The sequence below is a fragment of the Epinephelus moara genome, chromosome 3 (assembly GCF_006386435.1).
Source record: "Epinephelus moara isolate mb chromosome 3, YSFRI_EMoa_1.0, whole genome shotgun sequence".
NCBI classification, from domain to species: Eukaryota; Metazoa; Chordata; class Actinopteri; order Perciformes; family Serranidae; genus Epinephelus; species Epinephelus moara.
The window spans coordinates 2,962,266-2,987,767 of NC_065508.1; the positions used below are offsets into that span (position 1 = coordinate 2,962,266).

Consider the following 25,502-nt stretch of genomic DNA (forward strand, 5'->3'; position numbering starts at 1 on the left):
TGATATCCACACCTGTGAGGTGGGATGGATTATCTCGGCAAAGGAGAAGTGCTCACTAACACAGATTTTAGACAAATTTGTGAACAATATTTGTGAGAAATGGTCTTTTGTGTGTATAGAAAATGTTTTAGATCTTTGAGTTCAGCTCATGAAAAATGGGAGCAAAAACAAAAGTGTTGCGTTTATATTTTTGTTCAGTGTAACTTTTAAACTTGGCTTCTGTCGGAAAAATAACCAACAGGAATTTCACTCATTTGTTCTGTCTTCTCTAGATCTTCAAAAACAAGTACAAGGACGAGTTCTACCCTTACCTTCTTCCCAAGTCTCACTGCACAGCTGACTCACTACCATTCACCATACCTGGGTCGAAGAAGGCCAAAGTGCAGGTATTTATGTACACACATTCACCAAAGACCAAGGCACTATCTCTGTAACACCTGTGCATAGATTTCTTCATCAGGAAAACAGAAAATGGTATGTGTATGTCACAGTTAATGATGGACAGTTTACACACTATGATGCAATTTAAAATCTTGATAAATTATGAAATATGTGCAGTGTGTCTTTGGATTGTTATGTTAGCAACAAGCAGAAAAAAATGTCTTAACAGACTATAAAAAAGGTCACGAAACCTGTGAGACGCATCATTTCGCACAAAAGGGAGTTGGTGACAGAGACCTGAGGAAAATCTATAGTGCTTGTCTTGTCACAGCGTTTTTTTATTCCTCCTCGTTCATGAAATTCACAACACTGGCAGGTGCAGTTATAACCTCCGCCTAGGAGGTTATGTTTTTGGTTGGTTGGTTTGTTTGTCAGCAGGATTATGGAAAAATGACCGGCCCAATTTTCATGAAACCCGGTGGAAGGGTGTAACATGGGCCAAGGAAGAACCCATTCAGTTTTGGAGCTAATCTGAAACACGGGATGGATACACAAATTAACATTCCAAGATAGAGCATCTGGCCTTGGCAGAGGTCTGCGCTCTCCCTTTGAGTTAGGGTGATGTAGTGCTTTTCAGCCTTTACACATACATTGAGTCTCTAGTATAAAGACTGTCCCCACGTGATGTAAGTGTTCCGATAAATCAGACATTCCTTTTATTCACCATGGGTGGTGGTTCTGTCCGAGAACAGAGGACAGTTGTAAAACAAGCTCACTGAGGAGAACAGCTTTGCACTAGAGCCAGCCAGGAACCTGCACAGTGTCGTGTCCTGAGAGTCCTGTACAGAAAATCAACCCTGCATTCTTTACACACATGAGGACAACACAGAAAACTCCCCTAGTGTTTAAGGTATGACTTTATGTACATAGGAAAAAGAGATTTCTGCATCACACAAGCTTTAAAGATGCCCTCAGTCAGGAAGACATCAGGGTTGGAAGCCTTGAACTCTCATTTGAAGAAAGGGACAGATGTTAAAAACAAGAGAGCACAGTAAACTCACATATGTTGCATTTATAAAAGAAACCATGCTGCTGGTCATCTCCATATTATTTGGGGAAATTAGTAAAATATAATTCTAGTAAACAAATAAGATCATTGCTGAGATGATTGAAGGCCCTTACTGGCTTTTACTCTGCATTTTACATTGTGCAACACAAAGTCAGAGTTAGCAGGAAATCAAATGGATTTCTGTACAGTACAACAAAGAGACAGTGTTCTGGCTTTTGAAAAGCAGCTCAAGTATTCAGAGTGGTTTTTTTACGCAACGGCAGATGGTGGAACAAGAGTAAAGCCTGTGGAGGAAAATCACTTCCAACATGTTTATCCTGTTCAGCAAAGCCAGAGAAAACAAATGCACTGCCAAAGATGGGGACAGGGGACAAGTTGAAGTGGAAGCATCTTATTTGCAATAGGCTTCATGGGAAATGTGGTCCGGATTATGAGACCAGCCAGCATGAGCAGCACAACAGAGCATGACAGAGACGGAGGCCATTATCCTCTTTCTTGAAGACTACAAATAAACACCATGAAGAAACTTTGTAAAGATGCATATTCTCAATCCACAAACGCTCAGACAGTGAGGTTTGGGTAACAATAGCTTATGCTGTGTGTATTTTCTTTTTCTATTGTGGGCGGTGGCCTGTAACCCTAACCCTCGCTCCCTATTATGCTGTGGCTTTCCTGTCAGGTTTTGCTGATCCTGTGTTCAGATTTCAGGGACAGTCACTCAATTGTCACATTCAGTGTTAGAGCGGTAGAGCAGAGAGCGTCCCCATAAGTTAAAGAAAAGTTTATGCAAGGAACAAGCTGAGAACATCACAAACTTAAATGACTACAAACCTGATGGCAGCAGTTAAATGTGTCCGTATGTAATACAGCTGAAGCTTTAAAAAGTACTTTTAAAACAAAACAAAGTGTATTTTTATTTATTTTAAAAAAGTAATACGTAAAGAGTTAGTTCAGGGGATGTATTCGCAAACATTCTGAGAATATGCTCAGACTGGAAATTTTATTAAGGAGTCCAAGCTTAGGAGTGAATTAGGAAAGTTTTCAGAGCAACTCTGAGCAAGGAAGAGACAAAACTTTTACCTTAGTGAGGAGGTGTGGTTGACTCTGTTGCTAGTCTTTTAACAGATGTGATTGGTTGTCAGATGCTGCGTTCTTTTTGTACTCGGAGGTTGGAAGTCAGAAGTGGGAATGACGTCACCTCCGAGTTGACAACAGTTTTTGCATTCTAGTTGACAACGGTGGACAAGTTGTAAAAAAACATGGACGCCCGCAAGAAAGCCTTTGTTGCCCTTGCACTTTCGGAGTATAGACAGCTTCAAAACCATCATGCACTCCAACTGATGAAAGCCGCAGATGAGGCTGACCTAATGTAAAACAAATAAGATAAAACTGCTATAAACAGTACTTTAGCAGAGTGTTTCCTCACTATGTATGTGACCGGCAGCCATCTTGAATTCGTAAGTTGGGGTTGATGCGGTTTCATTTTTGAATTTTCATCCAAAAATGAAAAATGCACCCATTATCTACTCACCCATATGCCGAGGGAGGCTCAGGTGAAGTTTTAGAGTCCTCACATCACTTGCGGAGATCCAAGGGGAGAGGAGGTAGCAACACAACTCCACCTAATGGAGGCTGACAGCGCCCCAGATTCAAACATCCAAAAACACATAATTGAAACCACAAAATATCTCCATACTGCTCGTCCGTAGTTCACGTGTGCGCTTGCGCGAGACCAGCAAAAGCACGTGGAACACACATGAAGGCGGTGCCCATGTCTCACGGTCTTGCGCAAGCGCACACACGTGAGCGCGGTGCACAGAGAGGCAGTCAGAGCTACAGGCTACAATGAGGCTAAAAACAGAGTTCAAATGACGTTTTTCCAAACAACTTTTTATGTCGGGGCTTCAGGACACTTGGATCACTACGGACGAGCAGTATGGAGATATTTTGTGGTTTCAATTATGTGTTTTTGGACGTTTGAATCTGGGGCGCCGTCAGCCTCCATTAGGTGGAGTTGTGTTGCTACCTCCTCTCCCCTTGGATCTCCGCAAGTGATGTGAGGACTCTTAAACTTCACCTGAGCCTCCCTCGGCATATGGGTGAGTAGATAATGGCTGAATTTTCATTTTTGGGTGCACTATCCCTTTAAAAGTCCTCCTACCTGCACCTAACAGTTTTTCACCATAGGAGCTCTTTTAAGGTCTAAGATGCTTTGTGAATAACTTTTATCTACACAAGGACCTAGTCTTAACTTTAAGGGGAAATTCTAAGAAAACATCACAACTAAGAATTTTCTTAAAGTTTTGTTACTAGGAGCAACTCTTAGCACTAGGAAGCTTTGTGAATATGGCCCCAGATTTTTTGAAGTGGGGATCTAAAGGGTACTTATCCATAGACAGTGTATTACACACAAACAGCAGCAGTGTTGACACAAAAGCTCAGCAATGTGTTACTGTGGACAGGGGCTGCAACAAAACATATTTTAGCTACCCTTAAAAAGTCCCACCTAAAAACACTTAAACAACATAAGAGTACGCTATACTGAGAGCATTTTAACCGCTTTACCTTTCCATCAGACAGCCCGTTCCTGTGGCTTCAGTTCTCCATCTATGCTCACGTCAAAGCCACCAAACTCCATTGACAAAAAACAGTAATTTAATCTTTAACATGGGAGCTGCTGGTCTACTGCTGCTTCATCACTTAGTTTGTTTGTGTCACTGTGTAACTTTGGTGAATCTGAACTAACCAGTTTAAATGCCAAAGTCACACTATAGCACAAACAAACTACTGATCAAGGCAGCGTTAGAGCAGCAGCTGCAATGTTAAATCACAGTTTTTCTCAATGGAGTCTGGCTTCACAGAGCGGCTTGAGTTTCCAGTGAACTCACTGTCTGACAGCAAGGTAAAGCAGAGAAAATATTCCAAATCTAGCATACATTGAAACTCATATTGATTCTTTTTTAGGTGGCTAAAATACATTTTGCTGCCGCCCCCGTCCACAGCAGTATGTCACTGAGCTTTCATGGCGGCACTCCCTCCTGCTTCTTCAAACTGGGGGTGTGCTTACTGACATCCACACTGACTATAGACAAGTACCTCATATAACCCTGCTTCAAAGGATCCAAACTATCCCTTTAAGTTCCTTGTTCTTCTCTGTAATTTCTGCGCTACACTTGGACGTTTAAGTTAATTTGGTGACACCAACTTGTTATGATGTGTAAGGCAAAGAATACACAGCTAATGTAAGACATGTCTCATGGATTGACGTGTCTTTCTTTCAGGTGTTGCGCTCTGCCGACCGCTGGTCCACTGGAACCTGTGAGAATTCGATTCTCAACGCCTACGTCCACACCATTGAGAACAGCGAGCACTACGTCTACATCGAGGTAATGCAGGAATGCTTCAGTCAGTTAAGGACAAATATATACCTGATAGCATGGACAGACAGATCCTGCCGAAATCATAGCAGACATGGCAAAAATGTCATCCCTATAGAGGTAACACTTACAAATGTGTTCTAGTATCCTGTCTAAAAATACATCTGTTTATAAATACAGATTGGCCTCCCTTTACTGATGCTGTTTTTAGCACGTGATTCTTACTTACACCATTTGACTCCTTAATTTCACATGTCACTGAGAGATACTGTAGCCAATGTGTGTCTAATCATGGGGTCTCATGAGTCTGAATATAATCACATAGCAGTGCCTTCCTTGCCAGCTACCTACCTGTTTTAGCCCTCACCTCATACCGAGCCACCATCTGCCTTCTTTCTGCCCTCAGAACCAGTTCTTTATCAGCTGTACCGACGGAAAGACCATCCATAACAAGATCGGTGATGCACTTGTGAATCGAATCCTGCGTGCACACAGGTCTGGTTTGAGTATAGTAACCAGATTTATGAGGCGCTTCATTCATCTTTGAACCTTGAAGTTACAAAGCAGGTTTTCATGGAGCTCAAATCAGATTTAAACATGTAAAACAAAGCACATAGAAGAGAACATTTCGGCATTTACTTTGCAAATCATAACACAACAGAAATATGACTGAAAGGAATAGTCTACTTGTATTGATGTTTAAACAGTGCACTTGTAGACAGTGCACATGTTGACATTTTTTTTGTCTTACTGCAGAGAGCAGAAGAAGTACAGAGTTTTTGTGGTGGTCCCTTTGCTCCCTGGATTTGAGGGAGACATCAGTTCAGGAGGTGGAAGTGCCATCCAAGCTATTTTGCACTTTACTTACAGGTGAGAGACTCTTCCTCCTGTTATTACTCTGCACTCAGCCCACGAACCAGAACAATCACTGTAGCTCACAAGAACCAGAAGAAAAGACAACCTCTGGACCTTCATCTAGCTCAGAGACATGTTTCCAATCATGTAGAGCTGTAGTCGATGTAGATTTTCCTCGGCTCTCTCACTGACTCCTGTTTGTGCTAAAATGATGCAGATGACAGGTTTCATGTCCTCAGGACCTTTTCACAGACTGTTTGTACATTTGTATTCTTTTGTTCAGTAGATGTAGCCTATAAAGTCCCAGTAGACCTAAACTATATTTATGTACTAAATGCAGAAGTTGAGTGTTTGCTCAAATTGAATTGTGAGACTACTTTATTCCTTTGGCTGTCGTGTTTTACAGAGGTCAGAACTAGCTGTTTCTCCAGTTACAGATTTTTTTGATAAAAGTAAATAGCATCATAACAAATATGATGTAATTTATTTTTTAATGCAACGTTTTTCAGTAACTTGAGGCAGGGGTTTCAAAATCACCTCTATATATCAGTCGCTACCAAGGCCAAAATTCTTGATGAATTGAAATAAAGGGCAGCTGCATTCAGCAAAACTATACCAAAACATCAGTTTACAAACTCTACTATACTTTTGCAGTATAATCCAAGTCTCATTTATCAAGTCATATGCTCAGTACTTTCTGCTTTGCTGAATAATATTAAACGCCTTGGCCGAATACCGAGTACCGAATACCGAATATCGTTGTTTAGTTTTTCATTAGTTTTTGCAGATGAACCCCCTCCAGATTAGTGTTGTCACGGTACCAAAATTGGGACCCACGGTACGATACCAGTGAAAGTATCACGGTTCTGAGTAGTATCAGGATACCACAGCAAAAATGAGGCAGATGTGCCTTTTGTCATTTATAAAAAGATAAATCACTTTTCTATAATACATCAATGATATTTCAATGGAATAAATTACTTATTGACTTATTCATACTTCAAAAACAGCATCAATAAGTGATTAACATAGGGGGGATCAAAATAAAATAAATAAATAAAATAAGAATCAACCAGCCACCCTCCTCCCCTGACAAGTAAAGAACAGTCCCTTCATAAGTAAAGAACAGTCCCTAAAGTGCGGTGAGGTTTGTGGAGCGTGTACGGCTTGTTTCTTCTCTGACACGTCACATACCTGTGTTTGGCTGGCTCGGCTTCAGTTCACTGAGAATTTTCTCCATTTTTGGATTCTTGCAAGAGGAATCCATGCTGAAAAACAAAAATTTCTTCCCAAAAAGTCAGTGTAACAATGAGTAATTGATATGTAAATGGTGATTTGGGTGGTGAAGTATTCCTTTAAGATCACACACTTTGTATTCATCCATCAGATTTCCAAGCTTGTTGTCAATGTTATGCCCAGAGGTGAACTCACTGAAGCGTGCTGTTTGCCAAGATTATTAATATTTTTATGATGTGTAATGTATCGTTCTATGTTTTGTTGATTACGTAATTATAATGGATAATTAATGTCATAGAACCATGTGTCGAGGGGAGCACGCCATCCTGACAAGACTTAGTGAAGGTAAGTTGTCTGTCACTTATCTGCTCTCATTTCGACACAAAAACATCCACCTGACGTCACAAAATACCTCCTGTTTCCTCTCTAACATGTTTCTTTCTTTCTCTTCATGTTGCCCCTTTAATCTGAAGCGACTGGTACTAGGTATCTGCCCACCAGTCTCCATTTTCATCCTTGACTACTTCTTCTTTTCTTTAATTTTGAAGGTCTATGTGAATTTCCTCTTAAGTCTTTACTGTATTTTTGTATTTACTCTTGTGAATAATGTGATTCTGGTTCTCTCACCCCCGCCAGTTAAGGACCTGTGGACAGAGTACATCACACTCTGCGGCCTGCGAACACATTCCCAACTCTCCCAGTCGCTTGTCACAGAGCTCATCTATGTTCACAGCAAGACCCTCATTGCTGATGACCGCTGCTATATCATTGGTGAGTCACCACAGCTGATCATCATTATGATCTTGAGTCATCATTGAGCTATGGAACTACAGTGTGCTCTAATCAGTGTATTTCAGCTGTAGTTCAATAGCACCTGTCAACGCTGACAAATATAAAAATTAAAAATATGCAAGTGAATAAATATATTGACATTTATTTATAAAAATAAATAATAAAGATGATGACATTTATTATTTACAAATCAGAGCTCCTTAAGAAGGGTGTACTAAAACACAGTGGCCCTTGATAGCAAGATCAAGTACACGGTGTCTATGTTGCAAATAATAAGGTTCTTGCCTTGAGATCAGGACAGTCATTTAAGTATTCCAGTAGCCTTTAAGTAAAAATCTTAAAGATTTTAATGAATTCAAACTTAATTTTTGATACTAATTATTATTGTCATTACCTCAGAAAGTCATGTAATGTATTTACCTTCTGTAATTACCTCACTATACAGTAGTTTTCATTCTTAGTGGCGGGGTCCGCCACTCCTGTGCTGGGTTCAAATCACCCTCACACACACCAGGGATTCAAAGGAAAGGATGCAGCATGTAACCCTGCATTGCTATTTGTAATTTTATCTCGCTGTTTACTGCTCACTCTCCTAATGCTGAATTTGTAGCTGTATTGTTGGTGCTAATGCTAATATAGCGTTTCCTACTCATTCACATTAAAAGACGCAACACATGGGATGGCCTTTATTGTGAGGCATGAATAGGATATGTATTAGCTATGGCCAGGACTTAAATCTAAGGGATTATATTTTATATTTTATACTAGTTTGAAATGGTTAAACATAAATCAGAATGATTGAATTAGTGTTTTATTTGCTTGATTTTAATTTCTTTTACGGACTATGATTTGTCAGATTTGCATCCTCAGATTTTACATCATATAGAGAATAAACCTGTAACATTTAAAATCTGAACAATAGATATACAGATTACACTGTACTAAACTCAATCTGAAGAAAATTTACGCTGTCAAAGGTTAATTCATTCTGATATAGTTGCTTCATGCGTCCAACACTGGTTTGATGAGTGATGCCTCTGAAAGAAGAGACTGATGCTGGTATTTTCCGCTTGTCTTCCAGGATCAGCCAACATCAATGACCGCAGCATGCTGGGCAGTAGAGACAGTGAGATGGCTGTGTTGGTGGAAGATGAAGAGCGGGTCCCATCCATCATGGGAGGGGAAGAGTACCAGGCAGGACCCATCACACTTGCTCTGCGCAAAGAGTGTTTCAGGTCAGAATGAAGTATGAACTCCTGAAATGATCTTCTTCTATAGACATAACACAGTTTTAAAGGGAGTGTATCACCTACCTGTCTGTCTCTGGAAAATAAATCAAGACGTGTAAAATGTGTCAAGAAGTGTCGGCCACTGAATGTGAGCTAGCAACAATTGAAAAACCACAGACCACCTGAGATGACAGTTCTTCGCTAGATAAGTAATAATTCTCCCCATTAAATGCCATTCTAGAGGGATTTAGTGCCATCTAGTGTAAGGATTGCAAATTGCAACCAGCTGAAACTTCTTCCGACCAGAATTCCTTCCTTGTTCTTTAAATTTTCTGCAGGGGTCTCTGTCTCTCCAAAACAAACAGTTCACCAGTGATTAACTTCGGTAAAAAACACTGAATAAAGCAGTTTCACATTAAAAAAAATCAGTGCATTTCCGACACTAGTTGGCAATCACTCTGATAAGTTAAGATCCAGACGTTCAGGAGGTTTTTACCATAAGCCAAATTATCCACAAAAGTCTCTTCCTCTCAAAATCAAATGGACCCGCTGATTTAAAGGTAGGGTCTGGAGGATTTTCCAGTTGCTGTTTGTCAACACACATTCAAATTTGGCCCCTCCTATCAGGCTCAACTCTCCCGGGTGTATGGAGCCCGGAGGTACGGAAGAAAGCTTCACAGAAGAGGTTCAGGCAAGGCTCACGCTGGTGCATGCTCGGACACGCTCGGGCACGGCACCTGCGCTCTCTCATTGGCTGGGGAAATCTCCGCCCAGAAGCGGTCCGAGCTCACAAAAACATCAAAATACAGTTAAAGGGCAGGAGCTCTGCAAACAGAGTCACCACCACACATGAGTAGAAGCCCATAGGTGATGATTAAGCAGGATTTCATTTGTATATGTCTATATGGATTTCATTTGTATATGTCTATATTTTGTTTTGTTTGAAAATCCTCCAGATCCTACCTTTAAAGCGGTAAAAACACTGAATAAAGCAGTTTCACATTACGCTGCTCGTTGCAGATGAGCTAATAACTACGGTGGCCAGTACAAAGGCACGCATGGCCCTGTCTGGGGCTGGTGTTTGATTTGTCCGTTATGGGCTACTTTGAAATGTGGTGGTGGTGAACATGGCAATCTCAATAAATGAGGGCCTGCTCCCTATGTAGATATAAAAGGCTGATTCTAACATAATGAAACCACGATAATTCTTATTTGTGTTTATTCTATTGTATTCTATTTCTGCCAGTATATCCCCCTAAATCCTTCACATAGGACCTTTAAGAGCTTTAAAGCATGTTGTACCATTAACAGAACATTTGTGTTGCTCGAATGCTTTGTGCTTGTTGAACGTTTGGCCTTTATTATATATTTCCCTCACCAGTGTTCTTGTTGGAGCTTCTTCAGACCCCAGTATCAATGTTGATGATCCAATCAGTGATGAATTCTTCTTCTTGAGCTGGAATGCAGCTGCTAAACTGAACGCCACCATTTACGACAAGGTATAGATTAAACCAAAGACTGGTTATCACAAATCCTGAACTTGTACAGTAGCAATGTGTAGTATCCGTTTTCTCACTTCTACTTTGGTTTCATTGGCTGGTGTGCAACAGGTCTTCAAATGCCTGCCCCATGACAGTGTCCACAACATGCGGGAGCTGAAGGAGTACACCAGCAAGGAGCGCCTCTGCGACACAGACCCTGAGAAGGCCATAGAGGAGCTGAAGGCCGTCCAGGGGCTGCTGGTCTACTTCCCCCTGAAGTTCCTGTGTGAGGAGTACCTGATGCCTTCAATAAGCACTAAAGAAGGCATGGCTCCTATATGGCTGTGGACATAACCGCAGCTCAGTGTGGATCAAACCACTACATAACAGCTAAAGGGCTGCCGTAGTTTCTGATGTTCAGCACAGTACACTAAAGTAGTTACAGCACTGGCACAGCAATGGTGAGGAGAATACATCACCCCGGCACAATTTCTTTATGAATCATTGATGTTTTTTGTATTGTCTTTTTGACTGACAAGGAGCTAGTCTGAATATTACCAGTGAAATGCAGATTTTAGTATCGATTAACCTTAACTGGCCAGCTGTTCATGATGGCAGTCTCTGAATCTGAAGTGCAGGGCTGGCGGTGGTGTTAAACACACACAAACGGATGTATGAGTCAGGAGAGGATTGCAAGGTTGTATTGGAAATCAAGCATCTCACATGATCTGGGAACATAGTGTACATTTATTGGTGCAAGGTTTTTGGGTGGGTGGGTGGCTCTGTCTCTTTCTCTCTCGCGCGCTCGCTCTCATTCTCTCCCTCTGAGGCTTCACCTCTCACTGCAGTGCCAGCAAATCTGTCAGAACATTTGTGGTTGTTATGGTGACGGATATAAAGAGATGACTGGATTGTAGCTGAAATAAAGACTAGATAGGACAGGGAAAGGAGAGTACTGATAAGAGGGAGAACTTACTAAATCAGGACAATGTACCGGAAAATACTCGGTAACATGTTGAAAGAGGACTGACAGTTTATGTGGAAGCAAAGTCGTTTTAATATTTTTGGATGAGTGATCAGGTGGGAAAACTGTGAGAGGGAAAGAAAAGGAGGACAAGATAATTAAAGGGTGTTAGGTAGATTTACCACTAATTGTTGCGTTTTTTTTTTAAAGTCACCATGACAACCAAAGTGGATTATTATTTCACCATTTTGTCAGCAGAACAGAACAAAACATTCCACTATCCACTTCAGCGATTTCCATGGTTTTGTGTCCAGGTGCCATTAAATTCCTCACATATCTAACCTGCATTAATTGACATTCACCAGTCATATATTTAGGCGCATTACTTTTAGCTGTAACACTGTAACCGAGGAGTGACATAATGTGGCATTCATTCACAGTGCAGCTCCTGTGAAGCAACGCCAAGTACTATTTTTAATCTTAAACCACAAAGAGCTTTAGATTTTATTTCATATAAAATCACGTCAGTTATTCTCTTGAAACCAGCTGATTCCCTTTACCGCACCGTGAGAAACTGAGTGACTACTATTCAGCAAGTCTTGCACTGAACAAATATGTAGCATCCCTCTTGAATTATTGCATTGACTGACTTGGAAAAAGCATGCAATAATTCAGCAGAACATACAGTAGATGGTGCCTTTCTTAAGTAGAAAAACAGGACTTGAGTTTCTTTTATGCAACAAAATGTGATGCATGTTTCCATAGCTGTAAGACATGTTTGACAGAAAAGGAGTTTGACCAAGGTGGGTGTAATATAAGGAAGCACTGTAACCTGAGATCGAACACTTGGGGAAAAACAATGTTTACGTGTTGTAAGGTTTCTCACATGACACATGGTCTTGCCAAGTTTTATCAGTGCCTCGACAAAGCACCTGTATCGTGTCCAAGGCTTTTAGAGTTTTTAGAAAAGAGAGGCAGACAATAGGCAGTGGAGACTGAATCATCAGGACGTCGCGCCAGCAACAATCACTTCTGTGTAGACAACTGGCAGTTGATTTTAGCTTTGGATGAAATCTAAAATTGGCAAACTTGTTTATTTCTGTTGTGATTTTCAGACATAACTGTAATGCTTAAATATATATATAGTTAAACCTATCATTAGTTTCTACTACGCTTATTTTATGTACTGGTTTGCTTTGCTATCATCTTAAGTAAATCACATCTACTGGCACAAGAGCTAAGCAATGAGCTGATGTGCACAAGGCTGCAGCAAAATGTATTTTAGCCACCTAAAAGGCTGGTTGATCAGCTTAACCTCACATACCAATACCAGCTGATGAAAGCAGCAGTAGCCCAGCAACGCCAGTGTTCTGTGAAGAACAATTACTGTTTTTGTCAGTAGAGTCTGGAGGCTTTGATATAACGACATCAGTTTCCTGTTGGAGAACGTTCTAGATAATTATTCTAAATAACATGTACACTAAAACTTATACTGATTTTTTTTTAGGCTGGCCTTTTTTAGGGGGCTGAAAACTAACCGACAAACTGCTCAGCGCCGTTTGATTTTATGTATGTGATGCGGGGGTTTTCTACCTGGAAGTTATTGTTGGCAAACATTGTGATTTGGTCTATATGAAGCTTTTTTAATGGGACTTTATGTTTCATATTTGTTGCCTTTCCATGGTGTTCTCATTGGACTTTGTGTGAGTAATGGGTTGATGTGCATGATATTACCATAATCCAGTTAATCATCCTAAAAAGTGAAAATATGCTGAATCTATGACGGAGCCAGTGAAATTGTACAGGCTTCTTCATAAGCTTTTCAAGACAAGCCCACAAGTCAACAGCACTACCAAGGTGGTTTCAGTGCAAACGTGTCTGTGAATCTAACAGGTGATAAGTGTCCCACGTGAACACCACCTTGCCTCTACATGAAGCACCTTTCACAGAGAGGCTAGGAAACCATCTGTGTTTAGACATGGTGCATTGCTGGCTTCAGAACTGTTCACACTTTACTTTGGAAGACATTAAAAAGCCACTATGAGCCCTTGCACACTAGAAGCTGGGTATTTGCTTGCCTCTGTTGTACAGCACAAAATGGTTGCCTTGAGGGGTACTCTTCTTTTAAAGATTCAGTAGAAATGTCTGATATATACTGAGAAGTGACCTTATCCTTTTTCTATCATGAATTTTATTTTTATTGGAATAATAGCCAGCATTAGCAATACATTTTAGAAATATACTACTAATATAAACTTGTCCTTTTAACTCATCCCTATTACCCTCAACAGTCACCATGTGAAAACCTCTGTGTATGCAAATCTGTAGGTCTAGATTATTACCTTAGAGTTGCTGATGTTTAAGTTACTAACACTCAGGGGGAGGGAGAGAAGAAACGATTTAACTCAATCACTCCAGCACAGTTATGAATAACTTTTACCATAAGGTATGTTACTCTTCTTGTTTCCTCAATGAACTTGTTTTTTAATGGAATTTCAAAGTCAGTATCTACTTTTACTGTAAGTTGATTTCAAAAATTGTTTATCAGTCAAAATAATTATACAAATTAAATGGCAGACGTATGTACTCATTTTTTAATGAGTATACAATATACAAGTACTTAAAATAAATCTAGGCAAAAATAAACATTGAAAAATAATTAAATACCTGGGCTAAATATGATAAAAAAAACATTTTTAATGGAATTTCATGCCATGTCATAAAGAATCATAATGTTATTCATGATGTTCCCTAAAATTTAAACAATAGACTACTGTCTAGATGTGGGTATATCAAAAATTGCCTTCCACAACCCGAGTTGCTGATATTATTTATAGGCAGATCGTGATGTTATGCAAGAAAAAAAATAACTTTAGTGATAATGTACTTAATGGTGAGATTTATATCTTCTGTGACCCACTGGTATTTCTATTCCTGTAAATTTCAATAACATCCTTTGCTATCTGTATATTCTTGTACTAAATAATGTATTTTAATAGATTAATTTGGAGACACTGTAGACATAAAACATGCTTTTATAGAAAATGGGCAGTATTTGACACAGAAATTGAATAAAGTGCAGATTCTATGTAAATGCTGAAACATTCAATAAAGCACCAATTATTGCCATATTGTAGCCTCAGTTTTTTATGACATGACACAGGAAGTGAATCACTCATTACTGACAAGCATGATGACCTGATGAAGATAAGAAAAAATTATTATAGCAGTCATAAAGCTGTTAAGATGGCAGCGTACCAGAGGAAAACAACAGGTGAGATCATATATGATATACTGCAGTGTGTGTTTTAGTTATCCAGAATATTTTTATTCAGTTTTAACTTATCTATGAGGTTATAAAGCAGGTCAGTGCAGGACAGGTATGTCAGAGGATGACCTCGGCTGTGCTGCTCACACCAGACAGAGGCAGTTGCGTAGGTTGAGGTCCACTGTAATTTCCTAGGTAATTTGTCCCTGATGGAGCACCGTAGCTATCCAAGAGGAGACAACACTTGAGGAGTGTTATGTGCAGCCAATCGTCAGTGCAGCCCCGCAAGACTACAACAAGGCTGGGAGTGGGAGGGAGGACTCGGGAAGCAAAACATGGCGAAATAACAAGTTTGGCTGTTAGCCGCTTTTTGAAACTGCACCGTCTCTGTAGTGTTGGACTACAACTACAAGTTCATAAAATTTGGACTCTGGGGAACGACGGCTACGCTACTTTAAAGAGTCGAGGGCCCCGGTTTACAAGTATTACGGTGGCTGGCGAGAAAATAGTGCCTGTCTGTCTGCCTGTGCTTTTCCCCGGAAGGTTGGCAGTGCTAGGCGCGACTGTCAACACAGAAAATGGATGAAGAAGGAAAGTTTATTCTGGAAAAGACCATTTTAGCCGACTAGCTTAGCAACGTTAGCTAGCCAGTTACCGTTTGATTGATTGCACGCACCTGACTCGGTGTTCGAATGAACGTGCGCTCTGCTCGAGGAATATTTAAGTCGTGTTAACAAGTTTGACAACTGCAGTCGTGAAGAATCGTATTTCAAACGAAGCCGTTATTTTTTGTTTTCCACACCTGTGTTGATATTCTGGGAGGACGTGTATTTCAGGCTAATATTGACAGCCTGACAGTCGGTTCTGGTGCGGTGCGGACGGACCCGGACGCCATCACATCAGACATTGCGTTCTCCTTAAAAACAACCACTGCGCTGCTAAGCCGTTAATGTCATTTCCCACTTTAACAGCGTAACAAGGAATGTTTCTGTGGCACAGCGGACATATATATATGTGGTAGTTTTTCTCCGCGACACGCATCATTTTGTTAGCTGAATGTTGCACAGCAGTGAAGACGCGGCGTCTTGTCAAAATGAACGCAGCAAGGTGTTCAACAACAGTGGAGGTGCATCGCATTGAAAACCTGCCAGTTGTTAGATCGGTACCGATGGCCGGCTAACGGTGACGTTAACAGTTTGTTGAAATCTTTTATTTCAAGTTGTGTTCTCACCAGATATTGCAACCGGCATTTCTGTAAAACAACTGCGGATAACATTATAGCTCTCGGCCAGAGTTGACGTGAGCTAGCCAGCTGGGTGCGTCTGTGGCAGCTCTATCTGCGATGTGTTTGCTAATCTAAGTGCTACCGTGTTGTTCCGCAACAGTTTCAGCACACCGGGCAACTCGTTTGCTATATTTAATCTACAGATAAGGCCTTTCAATCTCGGCTCAGCAGCCACTTCAAATTTCCCCAAGTACTTCTTGTCAAATAACTGGCTAACTTGGTAGCTAAGGTTCTAAGTTTCGCCAGCTATGTCTGAAAACGCCCCCACACGAAGCCTGGATGACATAGACCTCGCAGCTCTGAGGGTAAGTATTGTTATTGCAAGATCAGTGTGCTGCACTTTATTCATGTGGATTTATGGCAGACGGGCTCATTAGATGTTACGTCATATGAGCTGAAGTGTCAGTTTGCCTCTGACACAAGCACGACCATTCAGCACCCACGCAACAAAGTTAATGTGGAATAAACATCCATTGGCCTTGTATTGCTTCAGGCAACTGTGCTGTTTGAGGAGCACAGATTACCCATCAGAGATGTTTTCTGATTTCTCCACCCAATGAAGAAGCGGATTTCCAGGCTTATTAGTGTGTTAATTAAATAAACAACAGAGGAATCATGCAGCAGCTGAAACGCTTTATCCTGTAGTTAAGGGCTGGTTTTTCTCTGTACAAATTATAGACGATGCGATGTGCAATGCACAAACACGATCTCCTTTGTTTCAGTTATTGTTGTTTTGGAGGTGTTTTTTTTCATATGTGGATGATAGTGATCCCAAGTTGAATGGTAAATCCTCTTATCATATCCTTGTCAATTTTGGATCTGATCTTTGTGGTTTAGTTTTGTCAGGGATGCAACCATAAAGTCCTGGACTTGCTTCCCTTGTATTTTTCAGTGGTCCACCTTGAAGGCCTTAGGCTTAAAAATCTAACAGGCTTGTTTTGACCACCCTCCTCTAACATGACAGACACTTTGAAAGACAAGAAATTAAGTCAGATGGGAAAAAAATAAACCTGATGAATGATCTATTTAACAAGGGGTTGCTGATATCCTCTTTGATGCATCTCTCTATTTAAATAGAAAGTGTTGTATAAATGTGTTGCAGCAGTAAATCCCAGTTAGACAGACCATTATTAGCACTACAAATAAGTATTTTACACATTCAGTCACTGCTTTTTTTGAAAATACAGATTTCAGCTCCATCTCCCCCACTTACATACACATTTAAAGATAACTTCAGTTTTAACTTTTATATTAGATTGCATTTTTAGTCTCAAAAATGACCAAAGGGTTGCTCACAATGTGCATCTGTGGTCATCAAGACCCTGATGTAACAATTGAGAGTATCAGGTCCTGACACCAGTGTAACTGGTTACTCCATAGGAAAAAGAAATTGCATCACCTTTCAAAACAGAAACTGTTGAGGAATTCACACACAAACACATACACACACAAAAATGCTGTCGATTAGAAATTCAAACATATCAGAACATATGAGCTGTTCTTGAAGATATCTAAGGGAAGAAGTCAATGTAAAGGGTTTCCTTTGCAACTCTGTGGCACTTTGGCGAAGCTTTCACAGGTTTATGGGGCTTAACAGGAGATCAGGGGTAGTTTATCCAAATCCTGGTTTGTTTGGTCCTGTCTTACTGCTTTTTCCAGACTTAAAATGTTTGAATGCTAAATGTTTAAATGTAACTTTTAAAAAACCCTACACATTGGTAGAACGGACCCAACTCTTTATAATAAACCTGTATAAAATGGCAATATGAAAACATTGCCCATATTATCTGAGATTATTATGCCATTTAGAATGGACATACAACCACTTAATTGAATTTAGGAATTGTAATATCCGTCTCAATCGAATCTCTAAGTGTTTTGTTGCATGCATTTTGGCCCAAATTGACTTTGTGAAAAACTGCACTGCAATTTGTGGCCTGGTATGGTACAGCAAATTGCAGTAATGTGTGAATATTGCAACTGCTTATTGGTAGGGCGCTGGCCACTCAGTAGTTGTTATTGTCGGAAAATGAAGTTACTATTGAGTTTGAACAGTGTAAATGAAATCCATTCACTTCCACTGTATTAGGCAATCTGCATGGCCAGCTACCCCCGGAGATAAGTTTTGTGATTTGAGTTAAGTGACCATTTAGAGGTGTCCTGTGGAGTTTACTTGTAAACATACAAAAGTAAGCTTTACATTATCAAAATGTATTGTGTGTATCCCTGAGCTCCAACAAAATATATAAAAAAAACGTAGCAGTCGCGCACATACAAAAACTGTTTAGGGCAGGTGCTGGACAAAAAGAATGGTAGTGAACAACATGAGAAAGTCTGCACATGGTAGCTTGAAACGTCACTTGTGCATGCAATTCCTTCCACATAAAACATTTGCAAAAGTGATTTTTGGTTGACCAGCTAGCTTCTCTTCTTCCCTGCCTTTGTCGGCGCTTTGCAGCAGATCTTGGGTGTTACTGCCACCTGTTGATTAGCAGACTAGTGTGAAACCATTGGTAGGACTATGTAACACATCACCTTCGTAGACGTGCATGCTTTTGCGTCCTTGTGCATGCAGATGAGATAAACAAAACTGCGACCCACTCACAAAAAGAGCTCCACAGCGCTACAAGAGGACAAAACTCCACGGGGAACCTTTTAAGTGGCTCAATTACAGCATTTCTCTAGAAATTTGCTACAGAGTACAGAAAGACATTACATAACGGTAGTCCACTGTACACAGGCAAAAACAGATCATTTGTGCAGTAACGCTTTGTTCTGATGTCAATACCACTGGATTAAATCAAACCACCTGCGCAGTTGTTTTGATCACAGGTGGGACAATACGTTAGACTTTTAGAACTATGAAAATACAAAGTGACAAGGCCATACTCCAAAAGTGTCTGCTGAATTTCACCTGTTAAGTTGTTGTTTTTTAACTATTAGAAAGTCTGTGCTTATGTTCAGTGTCAAACAGAAACTTTGATCGTGTGATAAGGGTTTTTGGATGCTGATTAACAAGGAATACCAGCCCTCTGGGAATGAAACCCATGAGAAATTTTGTCTTGTGATTTTATTTTTTTTTTTGGAGTCAAACAGTGCTTGCTATGCTTGGCATAAAAAACCTTACGTAAGTGTGAGAAAGAATAATCCTGTAATATGACTATAAAGGATCTGACTAGGATTGGTTTTGCACTTTACAAGGCTTCATTGTAAACCCCAGTTAACATGTCGGATATTAAATAGTTCAGAAATGTCAACTGCCTTTCCCTCCATTTCCATGCCTTCTTTCATATTGTGATTATGAATTCACAATGTCAGGTAAAACAGTTAAAAATAACTGTGAAAATCCTGATGTGTGTGGATATTCTCTAACTGTAGATGAATGTAATGAAGCCCACAAAGGGTTAACTGGCAATGGGCCTATAGTGGTAGCAAAGTGCAACAGTAGCAGTCTTGATGCATTGTTCATCCTTAACTGTGACGAGCAAATTATGTGAGGTTGCTAAGAAGTTGACAGGCTATTTAATATGTTAAATTTAAGAAAATAAATTTAAGTATTTAGGAAGCCATTTAAAAACACTTAAAGTTAACTAGAAAATTGTTCATTAATGATATTACTCAGGAAATGCAAATGTTTGAGTTGTGTTTTGTGACTATTGTTGCAGCTGTGTAACCACAGATGAGGCAGGGGTTTTTTGGGTTTTTTTATAAAAAAAAAAAAAAGACTTCCTCTGTCAGCTAAGTTAACACCACCGCAGGAAATGTGTGGTCAACTTCCTCATGGACCATTACTGGTGTCTTTTAGAGTTTATATCCCGTTGAACCGAGGTTGATATTTTGGAAAATTCATTGCATTGTTCCTTGAGGTGTTCCAGTACATTGAGTTTACACATTAATAAGACAGCATGGGATCCAGCTGCCATTTTTATGATTTAAGTAGGTTGACTGCAGATTTCTCCTCCAGTTACCCTGTTGTTTTACTGCTTCCTTGCCTTTTTTTTTTTTTTTTCCAATTACCACTGACAATTTGACTGTGTGTGCCAGTGGTGCTACTCCTCGAACAAAACTGTACCCTTCCCCGTCTATCACTTCGTTCCTCTCATCCCACTCTCTGCGCTGGACGTGGGTGAAGCTACCGCCTCTGCCTTGCCACCCACTCTATCATTACATTATTCTCTTCCATATACCATCATTCTCTTGCCTCCTACTTTACGTCACCCCCCCCCTTCTTTTGTGTCATAACATGCTTCAAAATATGGCCGGTGTGTTTATGTCAGCTTATGAGCTATGTGCATTAGCATCAAATGTGTGGTCATTTCCCAGTTTTACTGCCAAATCTTTCATAAGTATAGATGCTATTTTTTTCCCATAAATGTTTCCTGTCTCAAAGGAATTCTTCCCGTCCTTGTTGAAGGCAGAAAACCCATCATTGGAAACAGATGAAAGCAGGATAGGTCATGCTGTACATTCTAAACCCAAAGCAGCAGTCTAACCACCCACACATCTTCTTAAAGCCATATTGAAATTGCATGAAAGTGGTACTGCTTGTCATTTCCCTTGTCTCTTGGGGGTTGGGGTTGCATAATTAAGTCAAAGCAACCTACTCATTATTAGTGTCAGTGAAATATGTGTTCAGTGCCTTGAAATTTGAAATGAACAAATCGGGGAAAGGCCAGAAGTCATGTCCCATGTTCAATATATCTTTGTATCTAATCTAGTATCAATATTTAGTGCTCGTCTGTTTCCTCCATGGTAAGTCTTGTGGGTGGGTGGTGAATGTGTGAGTGGGTGGCAAGGAAGATTGAGTTCAGATGATTTGTATGGAAATACGGAATTGTAATATTGGATTTGGTTCACAGTAGAAACCATTGGGGTTGTTTTTATCTATGGTTTCTATTCTACAGAGGCCATTTTGCTTTTGTTTGTGCGTTTATGTGACAGCGTTTTTTGTTGAGTCTATAGATCTGTAGCTGAACTCACTTTAACTGAGGGACACAGCTTCTGTTGCAGCAGAAAATAATGCTAAATGCAACTGTTTGTCATCTTTCCGATATATAAGGATTGTAATTAAAGTTTCTGAGGTCTCTGTTAAGGCGTGAAATTAAAATGACAGAAAATTTGCGTGTAAAATTATGAACACATGGTTTTATTTTTTGTGCTCAACTGTGTTTTGTTTTTAATTCAGCTTTTGTGCCAACATAACTGAAGCCAGATTTCAGCAGTTACTCGAACAGGTGCATTTCAGTAGGATTTTAGTATTTAAGGGTGACTCTTAACTGAGGAAACATGAGTGTAACAACATGAAATACGACCTCCATGTAGGGTCGGCATTGAAGTGCAGATGTGTAGGATTCAAAGAACAAAGCAAGCATCACCCACCTAGAACAAAAATAAATATGGTGTGCTTTGAGTGTGATGTTTTTAATTTTGCTCTCAAATGAGGAGCTTTTTGTATTTGGAAAATGTTAAGCTGATATGGCACCCCAAGGCAGAAAACATGAATGTTCTGGTGTATCTGCTCATGTTGGATGATTTAAGAATCTGCCCGTGTCTCCCACAGGATCCAGCAGGAATCTTTGAGCTGGTTGAGGTAGTCGGCAATGGGACATATGGACAGGTGTACAAGGTGAGACATGATGATTATGTTATATCTGAATTATGTAGGACTCTTTTTGGAGGTTGAAGCATTCAACACAGCAAGTTTTCACTTTGTGTGATGAGTTGCGGGCTGGAGTGCAGCTACAAAGACCACTCTAGTGCCGGCTCTTTGTTAAATGTTCTGTGCGTTAATTTCTCAGATTACAGCAGATAAAGTTTACTGCTACGTCAGTAAATTTTTCAGCTGTCAGTCTGAAAAGTTTAAAGTGGCTGTGACAGAAAGATTAGACTCTGGAGAAGAAAATCTAAAATAAGAACAGCTAAATGGTGTGATGAAGCAATTAGCTACACTTAATGGGCAAAATTCAAAAAGTTTCAGGAACATGGAGTCCCAGGTTCATTTTTAACTGACCGCTGTTATGATGATCCAACTTGTCAGGGCCGTCACGTGAAGACGGGCCAGCTGGCTGCCATCAAGGTGATGGATGTCACAGAGGAGGAGGAGGAGGAGATCAAAGCAGAAATCAACATGCTGAAAAAATACAGCCACCACCGCAACATAGCCACGTACTACGGTGCCTTCGTCAAGAAGAGTCCACCAGGACATGATGACCAACTTTGGGTCTGCCTACACTTGTACCTGGCCTGATCATTTTATAGCAGTATGCCTCATTAATTGTGCTCACTAAGTATGTGTGTCTGAATGCAGCTGGTGATGGAGTTTTGTGGGGCGGGATCGGTGACCGACCTGGTGAAAAACACAAAGGGCAGCTCTCTAAAGGAGGACTGGATTGCCTACATCTGCAGAGAGATCCTAAGGGTAAGAGATCACCGTTGCACCAGTCAAAACAAGTCTGCAGCAGAGGTCACTCCCCACTGAACAATTTTGACTGCTTTATCTGTGTGCAGGGCCTTTCTCACCTCCACGCCCACAAAGTTATCCACAGAGACATCAAGGGTCAGAACGTGCTGCTAACAGAGAATGCAGAGGTCAAACTTGGTACGTTGAACGCTTAAAAGTTGTGGGCCAAAAGTGCAAAAGCAGGTCTATGCTGTCCTTCGTTGTCTCACACCCTTTCCTCCTCTGATTCCTTTGTCCATATTCAGTTGATTTTGGGGTGAGTGCTCAGTTGGACCGGACTGTTGGGCGTAGGAACACCTTCATAGGCACACCTTATTGGATGGCACCTGAGGTTATTGCCTGTGATGAGAACCCTGACTCCACCTATGACTACAGGGTAAACGCAGCACTGTCTTTGTGTGTGTGAGAGTACTGTACTGTGAGAGCATATGGAAGATAGAGACCAACCTGGTCCCTTGTGTATTTTGCAGAGTGATATCTGGTCCTTGGGGATCACCGCCATTGAGATGGCAGAGGGAGCACCTCGTAAGTGAATCCATTTTTTTCTTGATGTTCTTGGTTAAATCATGTCTTCCTATGTCCTCAATAACACATGATACATGTCATTGTCTCAAAGCCCATTCTGAAAGACCTCATGAATGAGTCTGTCTTGCATATCCGGCCGTGTTGTCTGTGTCTTCAGATGGACAGCTGACTCACTGTAATCAAGGTAGTGTAGTCGTGAGCTGGCAGTTGGCCTGTGGAGGCTGATTGCACAGATCGCTCTGGTCTGCTTTGTGGTGAGATCTGTCTGCCTAGAGAATTGGTGTCAAACCTGACTAAGAAGCAAAGAAAATCTCACTTAAGAGTAGCAGCTAAAATGCTTTTACAATTAATTGCAGTTATGGTAAAGAAATTCCATAATAATCAGCGTGAGTAACTAGTATACTGCTACATTTGACCAGGTGGTGGTTGTTATAAAGCAACCATTATAACCCTACCTGCAGCAGGAATTAAATTACACTCGTTACTTATTGGTATACTGATTATTACATTTGGCTGTGAAGTAGCAGTAGTAGGAAACACTTGCAATATGAGTGTGCGGTTTTATGAGCTCTGTATTGTTACAAAATGTTTCTTCACTCTGTTGAATAAAATAATATATTAAGTCTCCCCAAGTGGAAACTTGAAGCCTCTCATGCACATCTCAGGGAAGTAGGACAACAGCAACTACATTTTTTTATGTGGGGAAAAAAAAAGCTGGATACAAATCATTATTCCAAGCACAGTATTTATATACATAAATATATCTATCAACACGTCTGGTGGGGATCTTAAAATATAACGTTTTAGTTGAGTCCAGTTTCTTAGTCGAAATAAATTTGTACCACAGACACTTGATAACTTTTTTCATGTTCTGAAAGCATTTTTCACACCACTGATGAGGACTGCAGTGCTCCTGCAGACCATGTTGCTGCTACTGGGAATGACATAAGACATACAGGCAACAGTCAAGCTGGTGTTGATGTACCATTGTAAATTATACAGTGTGTACTTACTCACCCCATCAGTCTCATAACCAGGGCTGAAAATTAACTTTGTGGCTCACCGGCCAAGAGGACTGGTAGATGAAAAAATCCACAGACCAAGCATATTTTTTTACCAGCCAAAATAATGAATTGCCTTGTTTCTGTCACATATACATTTGTTTCAGTACTTTTCATTGAGATAATACAGTATTAGGTTGAATACAAGCTTAAAGGAGAGGCCTTGAGTGCCGTCACGGCGGGTGTCAAGAGGAGGGGCTCGGACTGAGCGTGGGACACAGTCATGCAGGCTATGTGACACTTGCTGCGTTCATGGTCACGGATGTTCTCCAGCTTCATTGTTTTGTTACCGATGACAAACGAGTTGTTACGTTTTTGTTTTTTTTCTTCAGCACATTGCCAACATACATTACAGCTCATTGCTGCACCCTCAGTATCGTAGTGTAGCCAGCCTCTTGAAATGCTGTTATCGCCGAACCTCCATTTCTCACAAAACTTTTTTTCTGTAACATTACAGCTTCAGCTTCGTCCTCGTCTGTGTTTTTTCGTTTTGTCGCTGGTTTACCTACACCTGGTAAATGTCGCCACATGACGCCGTTTTGTCGCTGGTTTACCTACACCTGGTAAATGTCGCCACATGACGCCCGCTGTGATAGCTTGCTTGCTACTAACAGCAGATCATGGATCTAGGCGCGCGTACTCCGAGTAGGCCTACAGGTTCCTTTATGCAGCGGAGAGCAATTTATGTGCGACACACAACAAACAGAGCGCCCGTATAGTTATTATATATATAATTTATTACATGACTATTTTGGTACAAACATTTACCCGCCAATGTGGCAGATAGCCTTCCGAGATTTAGTCACCAAATGGAAAATCTACCCACATTTGGCTCTTGGCGGGTGTTAATTTTCAGCCCTGCTCATGACTGAAGTATATTTTCCATTAATAATAAAATGATAAATATATCTTGTTTTTAGATTAGCTTTTTTTAGATGGTACTGCTGAAACCATAATTTAATCAACAGAAATAAATGGAAGACAGTTTATTAGTAAGTTCATTTTTCATTACTTTATGCTTGGTGTACTGTTGCCAAAAAAATAAGCAATGCTAAGACACCACATTGATCTTGGATAACTCAAAATGCATATTTGTTATTAAGTGCATTTTTTGATTAGTTGATTAATCAGTGATTAAAATAATTATTAGTTGCAGCCTTAGTTGTTTCCTCTCTCTTGCTTCTTATATTTTATTGCCATAATGACCGTGTTGATGACCAAATTTCTAAATACATATGTATATTTTTTTTCTATTGAGATATGTAGTTATAAATTATTCACACAACGTCCTACATTTCCTTGAAGTTCCTTTCTGTCTTGCATATGAAATTGGGGAAGGTGTGACAGGTGGACTGTGGCCATTTTATCTACACAATATGTAAGATGGGACTGACAACAGTTTTATGTGTCACTGTTTTGTTGAGGTGCATTATTGTGCCAGTTACAGGCATGTATTCATTTGCCTTACAAGCTTATTGTCTTGCTTTTACATTGTTTTTGAACGTATGAATTATTAAGC

The 25,502-nt window shown here is 40.3% G+C and overlaps 2 protein-coding genes across 4 annotated transcripts in view; both read left to right on the forward strand.

The window, feature by feature from the left end:
• Positions 1-14,513, forward strand: part of pld2 (phospholipase D2) — a 26,404-nt gene extending 11,891 nt beyond the window's left edge. Inside the window, exons 16-24 of the mRNA XM_050040157.1 lie at positions 273-386; positions 4,732-4,836; positions 5,234-5,322; positions 5,584-5,697; positions 7,217-7,263; positions 7,555-7,689; positions 8,792-8,945; positions 10,321-10,438; positions 10,550-14,513. Coding sequence (XP_049896114.1) covers positions 273-386; positions 4,732-4,836; positions 5,234-5,322; positions 5,584-5,697; positions 7,217-7,263; positions 7,555-7,689; positions 8,792-8,945; positions 10,321-10,438; positions 10,550-10,774 — 1,101 coding nt within the window. The 3' untranslated portion in view covers positions 10,775-14,513. The remainder of the gene's footprint in view (positions 1-272; positions 387-4,731; positions 4,837-5,233; positions 5,323-5,583; positions 5,698-7,216; positions 7,264-7,554; positions 7,690-8,791; positions 8,946-10,320; positions 10,439-10,549) is intronic.
• Positions 14,514-14,923: 410 nt separating this feature from the next.
• Positions 14,924-25,502, forward strand: part of mink1 (misshapen-like kinase 1) — a 41,487-nt gene continuing 30,908 nt past the window's right edge. For all 3 annotated transcript variants that reach the window (XM_050041497.1, XM_050041498.1, XM_050041499.1), the window contains exons 1-7: positions 14,924-16,242; positions 21,498-21,563; positions 21,975-22,157; positions 22,245-22,355; positions 22,445-22,535; positions 22,643-22,773; positions 22,868-22,922. In XM_050041497.1, the coding sequence (XP_049897454.1) occupies positions 16,186-16,242; positions 21,498-21,563; positions 21,975-22,157; positions 22,245-22,355; positions 22,445-22,535; positions 22,643-22,773; positions 22,868-22,922 (694 nt within the window). In that variant the 5' untranslated portion in view covers positions 14,924-16,185. The remainder of the gene's footprint in view (positions 16,243-21,497; positions 21,564-21,974; positions 22,158-22,244; positions 22,356-22,444; positions 22,536-22,642; positions 22,774-22,867; positions 22,923-25,502) is intronic.